The 10604-nt window shown below is 33.4% G+C and overlaps 2 protein-coding genes across 2 annotated transcripts; both read left to right on the forward strand.

Annotated features, from left to right (window-relative positions):
• Positions 1-973: 973 nt before the first annotated feature.
• LOC105359682 (trypsin-like) lies at positions 974-3938 on the forward strand. The gene is made up of 4 exons (XM_011496331.1): positions 974-1067; positions 2178-2487; positions 3216-3522; positions 3733-3938. The coding sequence occupies exons 1-4, from the start codon at positions 1016-1018 to the stop codon at positions 3901-3903; spliced, it is 840 nt and encodes a 279-aa protein (XP_011494633.1). The 5' UTR covers positions 974-1015; the 3' UTR covers positions 3904-3938.
• A 2010-nt stretch (positions 3939-5948) lies between these two features.
• LOC105365022 (venom peptide isomerase heavy chain-like) lies at positions 5949-10038 on the forward strand. The gene is made up of 5 exons (XM_011503080.1): positions 5949-6162; positions 7636-7957; positions 8573-8888; positions 9107-9137; positions 9199-10038. The coding sequence occupies exons 1-5, from the start codon at positions 6105-6107 to the stop codon at positions 9405-9407; spliced, it is 936 nt and encodes a 311-aa protein (XP_011501382.1). The 5' UTR covers positions 5949-6104; the 3' UTR covers positions 9408-10038.
• Positions 10039-10604: the final 566 nt, after the last annotated feature.

The following is a 10604-nucleotide window of genomic DNA, read 5'->3' on the forward strand; positions in this document are numbered from 1 at the left end:
TGTTTCTAAGGTTTCTGTAATAAAAACTAAACTGTATAAATCTGAAATAATTGTATTTTCTGCTTTAATAGGAATAAGGCAATTAATTAATTAATTACTTTACAGTGATACAAATTCAGATATTTATTGAACCCCGATTGTTCTGTACGCGTAAACGCGCGTGCAATTTTAGATTACAATTCATATAGAGATTTTAAGTTTTTAGGCGCCGGACTAATAAATATAGGCTAATAAATATTATTTATATATATTCCAGAAATCTGAGTTCTATTTTAAATATTCCACCTGACATTACAATATGAAAGAACAGAAAATGTTGTCATTATAGAATTAGATGCTTTCAGAAAATAGAAAAATAACGAAATAACAGATAAATATTATTATGTAGTATTTTCATTATATGATTTAAATTATCAATAAAATTCATTAATTAAGCTTACTTTTCCAATAAATGGATAAAACTATAATTTGTATAAAAATGAAAAAAAGAAGATCTTATAGTACAATTAATGTAATTATGTGCAGTATGAATTGTCTAGTTAAATGTTAAGAATCTTCTTCTTTCATTCTTGTTATTATTATTATTATTATTATTTTTTTTTATTTTTTTTTTTTTTTGTCAAATCTTCGTCGTCGTCGTTGTTGTTATTATTATTATTTATTATTCATCATACTATTCAACATTTGAAATAAATTCATTTCACACACGTCAATTATTATATAAACAAAATATTGAATTAATTTTCTAAAAAGAGATAATCTTTGACCTTATCCAACGAATGGATATTAAATATTTTAAATTGATATTAAAGAAGATTTTAATAAGTAAAGGAGGAGTAGGAAATCAGATATTTGTTTTTCAGACTCTGTCTAAATTTTTCTTCATTATCAATAATATATTGTTGGTATAAGATGATTGGTAATAGATAATAGACGTAAGTCAGATAAATTTTGATCTTAATCATAAATCGATTGGTATATAATCACCTATCAGTTTACACAATTCGATACAACAATGTCTATGAAGCTCGTCTTGTTTAGCTGCTTTGTGGCAGTCGCATATGCCAGTGAGTAAATTATAATTTTTCTAGTTCAATAATACAAAAAATACGATCATTTTAGGATAATAAATGCATCCGATTATAATAAAAACATTGTATGTTAGAGGCGACTATAATAACTTACATGTATTTAGTAATTAAGTCTTTGCAAATTAATAATAATTTCCTTCTCAAATCCATTTTCACTTTAAGATAAAGAGGAGTGCTTAAATGGCAGATATAATATCGTTATTTTGGCCAATTTCAGCAATAAATTTCAACTCAGTGGTTCGTTTATTTAAAATCATTATATCCCGCGATATGTGGCCCAATAATTAATCGATGCAGACTCATTGTAAAATCGTGTTTAAATATTTCGTTGCATAATTTAATGTCATAATTGATAAAAAGATTAATTAATTAATCAGATGTGTGTTATCAGCGGCATATTTATACACGCTGGTTATACTTCTGTTTCATTGTATTGTCACTTTATCGATGACCTGATTTGATCGGATGATTATTTATTTTACGTTTATGTTGGTACGGTGTTTTGCCGGGGATAACGAATCATAATATATCTGAGCACTGATTCTTATTGTCGTATCGTATCAGTCGTTATACGTCTTCGAGCATCCTACCTTTCCTTCCTAGCTCTACCTACCCGCTCAATTATATCATACAAATTCCTCAATACCAATTGTGTAAAGCTCCTTCTTTTGGAAAACTGCAAATAATTGCAACGATTTTTTCAAGGAGCGTTTAATCGCGATTACTTTCAACTTGCCAAGTACTCATTCCAAGATATCGGTCAAACTTTTTTACGTCCGTCTTCATTCTTTTTGCTTATTATTATTATTATTATTATTATTATTATTGTTGTTGTTGTTATTATTATTATTGTTGTTATTGTTATTGTTATTATTATTGTTATTATTGTTGTTGTTATTATTATTATTGTTATTGTTATTGTTATTTTTCATCTTCAATATTTCGTACTTCAACGTTATATCGCGCGCCTTTGGCGAATCGGACGGCTTTTTCTCAATTTGCTGGCTACTCGTGCTACTTACGCAGCCCCTTAAAATCGCTCCTCAATATCACATTTTTACCCGAGGCTAAATAATCCGTTCACAGGCCAGCCGTACATTGGGCTGCGACTGCCGCCGTTCGGACCGCGTGTCGTTGGCGGTGAGGAGGCCGCGAAAGGCGAATTTCCTCATCAAGTATCACTCCAATGGGGCTTACCACCGGTCCTCCATTTAAGTCACTTATGCGGTGGCAGCATCATTAGTGAAAGCTGGGTCCTGACTGCGGCTCATTGCCCCCGAGGTGTGCCTTTCGGCAGGCTGTACGTGAAGGCTGGCAAACATCAGATAACTCATAAGGAAAGTAACGAGCAGACGTCGATCGTCAAACAGACGTTCGTTCATCCCAAGTATCCAGGGTAAGTGAGGCACACTGATAAGCTGCTTTTCGATCTGTGCTTTTAGTGATTTTCTCTGAGAAAGATATAATTAGGTGATTCATGCGATCGTGAGGGATCGTGAGTGATCGTGAGGAGGTTTGCAATTATTATTAGAATTTCAATTGATAGCGACACTGCCGTAATGCCAAAACAGATGTAATGCGAATTACTCTAAGATAAAGGCATCTGAGCTAATAATGGCCAATACAACTAATTAATAGTAGCACAACGATCATTGGCGTACCTACCTATTCGCGATTGAAATGCTAAGGAGACGAAAAAGGTTTGATTTAATTGACCATTAATTGTTCATAGTGAAACAATGAGTTTTATGCGTTTAAAGTACTTTGGAAGGAAAAAAAATCGACGAGTAACGAGCAAGCGATTTAATCATGCTGAGTAAATGGAATGCCTTTGAAAGAGCGACAGACGGTCTATTCGTTCGAAAATGGAATGTCGTTGAAATATGAAACTTAACACGCGTACTCGCGACAATCGTCGATTAAGCAAATCCTTCAAACATTACTTCGTCGATGGCATTAAAATCTTATCGCCGCAGTCATGAAACCCCTTGCGTACTATGTAAAAATAAATTTCTCTAACTCTGTCATTTGTAAGGTAATTAATTGTATTATTGGCATTATTGTTAATAATAGAATAGGATAAGTTTGCGAAGTGGCTTATGCAATTAATAAATTATTTTTCAGAAACGTCGCTCCTTACGACATTGCTTTGTTGCTATTAGACAAGCCGTTTGTGCTGAATAGCTTCGTTCAGCCGATCAATCTCCCAAAGCCCGACAGTATACCCGAAGGTCAAGTGACTCTTTCCGGCTGGGGATCGGTATCCAGCACTCAAATCCCGTCCATGCCAGCTACTTTGCAAAAAGTCGATCTACCCATTATTGACCTCGAAAATTGCAAATTGGCATTTGATAAGATACTGCAATTTGTTTCACTTGCCGACAGCAATGTTTGCACTGGTCCATTAACCGGCGGATACTCGGCCTGCAATGTAAGCTTTAAAAATCACGCGAGCCCTTACTAAATAAATGAGCAATAAGATTATTTTAATAGATTAAGATATTTTATCTTTTATCAATTATTGCCTTTTTTTTTTTTTTTTTTTTTAATTTTAAATAAGCCAAAAATATTCGTTACATTCTCGAATCATCCATTCTCCTCTATATCAATTGACTTAATTTAAATTAAATGTGAATTTTAGGGCGACTCTGGTGGCCCGTTGATGCAAGTTAACAAGGAAGGGAAACCCGAAATAATTGGAATCGTTTCCTGGGGAATCGTACCCTGCGGTACAGTTGGAGCTCCATCGGTTTACACCAGAGTATCGGCTTACATCGACTGGATCGACAACATTGTGAATGAGAATTCTTAATTCGTGAAATAAGAATTGTTGTTATTGTAAAATTATTATTGTACATTTTTTTTAATTTTAATAAAAAAAATGAAAAATATTTACTAATTTTGTTTGACAATATTTATATAGAAACACCATCTCATTACTAAGTACATTTAGTACACAATACATGTACGATGCTAATTATTTTTCAAACATTCTTATACATTGTAATCTTAATGACAATGTCTATGCAATTATTCGACAATCATAAATAATCGAGAGTTAATTTATTAGTGGTAAAACTTTATTTATAATAATATAATAATTAAATGTAAATTGATTATTAAGCATATCAACAAAAAAAAATTGTAATTTCAAGCTTTCATAGAATATTGAATATCAAAATTAAAAAATATATCTATAAAAATTCTTTCTTTTATGAACAATACTTTTACGGAAACTATTTTATATTTAATATGCTTTTTACAATTACAATGTTTTATTTAAGTTAATACTTTCGAAAAAGTCCTGTAGTTATGCCATATGTTAAATGTATTCCTATTACGTTCAACTTGCAATAGTTTTAAATGTAATTATAAAATATTACACCAGCCCCTTTTTTTTATTATTTTACTTTACTCAGAATACTTATTAAATATGTATTTTTAAGTAATTTGTATTTTATTCGAACATTAATTTATTTCTAAATTTGGTCGCTCAGTTTCAAATAAAAATTCACGAGATATTTTCAATTTTATGTATTAATATTAAAGAACCGAGTAGATTTTAATCGTACAATCAGTCAACGACATATTGCAATGTTTTGATGTTGTTGTTGTTGTTGTTGTTTTTTTTGTTTTTTTTTTGCAATATAATATCAAACAACGATAATGCACATTTTTAATAAATCAAATTGACATATAGTTGATGACGCCACCCAAAATTGTGTATATTATTCGTTATTATAAATTACAAATCCATTCGTTCCACGAAGGAAAAAAAAAACATTATATTTACATTTATATTTATTATATAAAGTTTATCGGTATATGTCTTGGATATTAAATAATTCTATTTAATTAAATTCATGCTTTTTGCACGACGCATTCACTTGCATTACAACAGTGAGTGCGTCCACCGGAACGTTTGGGTCTGTTGAAATAATAATGAAAATAGGTTTCTAATAATTTTAATCTTTGTCAAGTATTTATTAAAATTTATAAAATTTATAATCCTTCATAGACTAATTACAGACAGGATGAATTAACTTTTCCATATTATTCGAGTACAAAACCAATGTGAAGGATGTTGTCATAGAACAAACACGACAATTTGTCAGTGTTCAATTTCAGATAAAAAAAAAAGAAGAAAATTATCTCTATACGAGAAAAGGAAATTGGCTTATGTACTTTTTTTTTTTTTTTTTTTTTTTTTTTTTTTTTTTTATAAATTAACAATTTTAACAAACCAATATTTCAATATTTATAATTATAATAAAATTCATGCTTAATCGAAAGCTCGATTTTCATACTTATTTTTTGCTTTGTTTTTGTTATTGTTATATTACAAAGGGAAATTGCAAGTCAAGTAAATTAGTTAAAGTTAAAATCAATTAATTTACATTCCAATCCTTGATATCTTTATTCAGTTTATAAAGAACGTGAATTCTTCAAATATGCTCGGACAATTCCGTTAATTGGCATTATTTATAAATCGGCTTTTATTCTTTGCCTTTAAAATCAGATAAAGTTTAATGATTAAATAAAATCTACGATTAACGATTAAAGTAGTAAATCTCGGTAAGGCTGGCACCTGTTTTGTCGAATTGATGAAATATTAACTCCTAAATTAATGTAAAATCTTTACCAATGGCAATAGCAACAGGCGAATGTGATTTGTACATAAGTCTCGATTATAAAAAGTAGAAAAAGGCGTTTCTGTCAATAGCCTTTTATGCTGAATTACTTCCGCTGTTCAAGAAAAATGGATACAGTTGGTCTTGCCTAATGATTCAGTCTTTCTCTCTCGACACTATATCGATCTCGGGCTTGTTCAACTAAGTGTACAACCGCACAGAAACAGATCGAGAACTAATCCGAGATCACATCTTTTTTCCGCGTCCGCATAACGCGATTTTCGAAACCGCGCAATTGAAAAAGTCTGGCATTCGTTCTCTGAGCCTTCGGCTAGTCAAACCTATTGTTTATGTTCTGTTAAGGATTTTCGTCGATACGACTATGTTAAGAATATTGTTTTTGGTGCTTTTTATCGTGTTTGATATACCGCACAATAACGGTGAGTAATTTCGAAATTTATTCGTTAATAAATTATAAGCCAGAAGCCAAAATAAATTAATAAGATTGTAAAATGCAGGCTTTCGGTCGTTTGGATATGTCGTCTGTCTGTTTGAAATGATGAAATAATCTTTTCCAAGTCTGTGAATCGATCCTTCTACCTGTTAATAAATTGATATTAATTATTCGATGATTAATATATTAACAGAATAAAATTTTTTTTAATTCGTATTTTCAATCACGTCTTCCGACAGTTTATTAATATTAACAATCGGATCTAAGAATAAGATTAATCAAAGTGTCATTTGATTATTATATCCCAATGTACGAACTATTTCATGTTTACAAATATCGACAAAAGATTTTACAAAACATTCCCAATTTTTATAATACCCAACGAATAAAATAGCAATTTTTATATCTCATTAATACAATAAATATAATATGCGCGTATATACGTAGATAAAGATAATTGTGAAAATGTAGTTTGCACTTTTAATCTTGTGTCTTTTTTATTTAATCTTTAATTTTCAATCTTCCAATTACTTTAATCTTCAATCTCATTAATTTTTAACAATTGTTTTTTTTTTTTTTTTTTTTTTTTTCAACATTTAACCTATGCTTTTCCTCCCGTTATTATATAAAAATATCTTGTAAAATTACGTGTACCAATACAACTGTCATTTTTTTAATATGAAAAGGATAAATTTAACCGATTCAAGATAGGATTACAAAAACTTTCATCTAAATATAAATAAAAATTATATCCTTATTTCTTTTATTATCTTATTGCATGCATTATTTTAACTAAAATTAGATAAAATTTCAAGCGCTTTTATACATTAAAGAAAAGAGTTATTATTACATAAAATACGGAAAATTTACACGTTGCAAACGCTAAGTATAATTAAATTGAAATGAATATTTTTATAATTAGTAGTAAATATATCAAGGCGGACTGACAAACTGGTAATAGGGTAAAACAATTAATTTAACTATTATTAACGAAATTTTCATTGCAATTTCTTATTCAATCCACTAAACTTATTCTTTATTAAAATTACTTTATTTTCTTTAATTTTTTTTTTTTTTTTTTTTTTTAATTATTATAATCAAATGGTATATGTCGTATTTCAAAGATTTATAAAAGTTGGTAATATCCGACGAAACCCAATCCATCTCCATTGATTATCGATTTACGAGTCAGTTATGAGTAGTAACACGACTCGTTACTTTTCTCTGCACTTTCCGGCTTCATCGCCGCCACCATCACTACAACCACCCACCGTATACAGTCAAGCCCTCACTCATCCGTCCCCTTTCACTTATACACTCCCATAATTGGTGTGGTCTCCTCCTCCTTCTCCTCGCCATCCCTTGCTCCGCCGCCTCTCTCGCCCGCCGCTCGCACGAAGAGTGGGAAAGATTTTTCAAAGAAGAGATTTTCACGAAAATTCGCCCCTGGATAAAGCAGGCTCCGAGTCGGAGCTGGCGTTGCTCGCCGAGCGGCCGACCCGGATCGTCGGGGGCGAGGACGCCGAGCAGGGCCGACACCCTTGGCAAGTCTCCCTCCATTGGCTCAACAAGAAACGTGGCATACAGCCCCGGCACGTCTGCGGGGGAACGCTCCTCACGGCTGGTTGGGTCCTAACTGCTGGGCACTGTAAGACTTTGTCACCCAAGAGGCCCGGCGGCCAGTACCTCATCTACGCGGGCAAGCACGAGCTAGGCATTACCGAGGATACCGAGCAGAGCCGTCTCGTCCAGGAGACCTTTGTCTACCCGGACTACAAGGGGTACGTCAGATTCTTCTTCTACGCCGGATCTTTTTCCACGTTTATCTAGTGTATCTACTCAATCTATCCCCCCACCCGCCTCCTCCACCTCCACCTCCTCCTCCCTCGCCAGCCTTTAAGGTTGTTTCAACGCCGTAGCCAATGACTTTTATCACGCGTCTTCGGATAGTTGACGCATCTAAAGGTTCGTATGTCTGGCTCCAGCTCTACGCAATAATCGACGAGATACGTGCGAATAATCTCGCAAACACAAACGTTAGCAATTCAACGTCGACATCCGGTAGTCATTTGCTTAATATCGAAAAACTATCCGACCGGGCCACTTAACTATTTCATTTTGCTTTCTGTTATTAATGTTTATTCATTAATTCGTTGATAGTAAGTTGAGGAGCGAGAATCCGTATGACAAAAAATTCTGTAAACATACGTATGTAAGGATCCGCGTAACAGTATAGGAGAAAGTCTTTGGGAAAAGTTGGCTGGAAAAGAAGGGCGGACGTGCTGCTGTGTTTTTGATTATCGATAATTTGTCGAGACGATTGCTTCGGGCGGGTAATGCTTAACCCATCATAGATTAAGGTTGGATGCTAATGGTACGATATGCGATCGCTGCAGCTCAGTCGGCCCATACGACATCGCCCTGATGAAGCTGGAAGAGCCGTTCGAACTTAACGACTACATATCAACGGCCTCCCTACCCTATCCGGAAGAAATGCACAGCGGTAGTGCTGTATTGACTGGTTGGGGCAGCGTCAGCAGGACTCGCAGGCCCGAGAGCCCGGAAGTACTGCAAGCTGCAACACTGCCAATACTGGATTACGAGGAGTGCCGGGAAGCGCTGAGCGATCGCCTCAAGAAGGAGGGACGGAATCCGCTTCATCCAACGAACATCTGCACGGGTCCTCTCGACGGCTCGCAATCGGCCTGCAAGGTGAATCAAATGGCAAAATCTCTTTGGTTTACCGATGATCAAATGGCATAATCTCTTTGGTTTATGATCGACCCACGTGATTGGGAATTAATGCAACGTATCGCGTTTTATAATAGGAGTCGCACAGTCGATTAATAGGATTGAATAATAAATTTGACAATTGATAATGGTATTTAGTTAAAGGTGTTAATGTGCGTGTATGCTCGCCTCGCGTCCAGAGAAAATTTGAAATGCTAATTCCTAGGTTTCGTATAGTTGACCAATCGACGTAATGGGCGAAAGGGAAGGAAAGAAGAAGTAAAATAATGAGCATTACGTTTTCATATTATGAAATTTAATGTTGTTTTGCAGGGTGATTCGGGAGGACCACTGGTAGTGACGAATTCTTTCGATATGGTTGAAGTAATTGGCGTTGTGTCTTGGGGATTGTTTCCTTGCGGCGGAAGAAACGCTCCATCCGTCTACACGAGAGTTTCCGCCTTCGTCACGTGGATTCACAGAATCATGTTGAATCATTAAAAAAATTATTATATCCTAAATTACCTGATTTATAATGAGATAGATAATTGTTAGGCGATTTTGTGATAAATTTGTATTGTACATAGAGAATGAAATAAAATGGAAACAATATTGTGTTACGGAATAAATGTTGTGATGTTTTCTGGAGATATTGGGGGAGCAACGAGCAATGATTATTAATGGATATGCTTCGATCATCCTTTGAAGTGAAAAGTAACATTAACGAAATTCCACGCCTCAATCAATGATATGCGTACGCAATAATAATATGTATAAATGAATTTTATTTATTTACAATTTTATTCATTAGCATTGAAATTTTAAGCAAACTCTCAACAAATTAAGAGATATGTAATGTCTCGGCGCAAGTTTCCATTTACCAATTAATCCAACTCGTAATTCAATTACATTCTACAATAAATAATTTCTTTATAAGCTCATGTGTGATATTCAAAAGTTTCATTCAACTATTTTTCATCGGTGCACGATATAGATATTTATAACAATAATTTAAGCTGCGTCAGTAACTTTTACCTCCTTTTCCATGCCTTATAAATTGCCTTACAAATTGCTTTTATTCGTATGATTATCGTTGCATTATATTTCATTTATGAATCATATTTATTTTTTTCCAACTACAACAAACATTTGATTAAATAATGCGAAGAAAATTGAGAAAATTACCTATTAAGGTTTCTCATTATATTTATCATTGTGAAACGGGAAATTTTCATTATACATAAATGCCTCTTTCTGCTATTAATAATTAAAAAAAAAAAAAAAAAAAAAAAATTTATTCGCTGCTGTTACGTTAGAAGGAGTACATAGTATACGTGTACACACACATATAGCGCAGTGATACGTCTGAAAAATAACGGAGAAGAAGTTAGTTAGCCCCGAGTAAAAAGCGGTTCTCTGATAAATTGGGTGTTCCTCTCGATCTTTTTGTGTTACGATCATTAGATCTCCACAGCGTAAATATTAAGACGGCAAACCAGTTTTTGATTTTTGTTAGTTTAAGCGGTTCGATTCAATCTTTGAAAATATAATTACAGAGTGGTTCAAGTTCGTTATTCACGCCAATGTTCAGTAATAAAATGCAATAAAATATAAATGGGTAAAAATTTTTTAATATAAAATTATAAATTACACAGGTGTGAGGGTGGGTGGGTTGGGGGGGGGGGGGGGGGGGGCCCC

This window comes from Ceratosolen solmsi, unplaced genomic scaffold (assembly GCF_000503995.2).
Source record: "Ceratosolen solmsi marchali unplaced genomic scaffold, CerSol_1.0 scaffold10, whole genome shotgun sequence".
In the NCBI taxonomy this organism is placed as follows: domain Eukaryota; kingdom Metazoa; phylum Arthropoda; class Insecta; order Hymenoptera; family Agaonidae; genus Ceratosolen; species Ceratosolen solmsi.

Coding starts and splice junctions, on each gene's coding strand:
- LOC105359682 (XM_011496331.1), top strand. CDS start 1,016: ATGTCTATGAAGCTCGTCTTGTTTAGCTGCTTTGTGGCAGTCGCATAT. Junction 2,488..3,215: donor GTTCATCCCAAGTATCCAGG/GTAAGTGAGGCA, acceptor ATTATTTTTCAG/AAACGTCGCTCCTTACGACA. Junction 3,523..3,732: donor GCGGATACTCGGCCTGCAAT/GTAAGCTTTAAA, acceptor TGTGAATTTTAG/GGCGACTCTGGTGGCCCGTT.
- LOC105365022 (XM_011503080.1), top strand. CDS start 6,105: ATGTTAAGAATATTGTTTTTGGTGCTTTTTATCGTGTTTGATATACCG. Junction 7,958..8,572: donor GTCTACCCGGACTACAAGGG/GTACGTCAGATT, acceptor CGATCGCTGCAG/CTCAGTCGGCCCATACGACA. Junction 9,138..9,198: donor AATGCTAATTCCTAGGTTTC/GTATAGTTGACC, acceptor TAAAATAATGAG/CATTACGTTTTCATATTATG.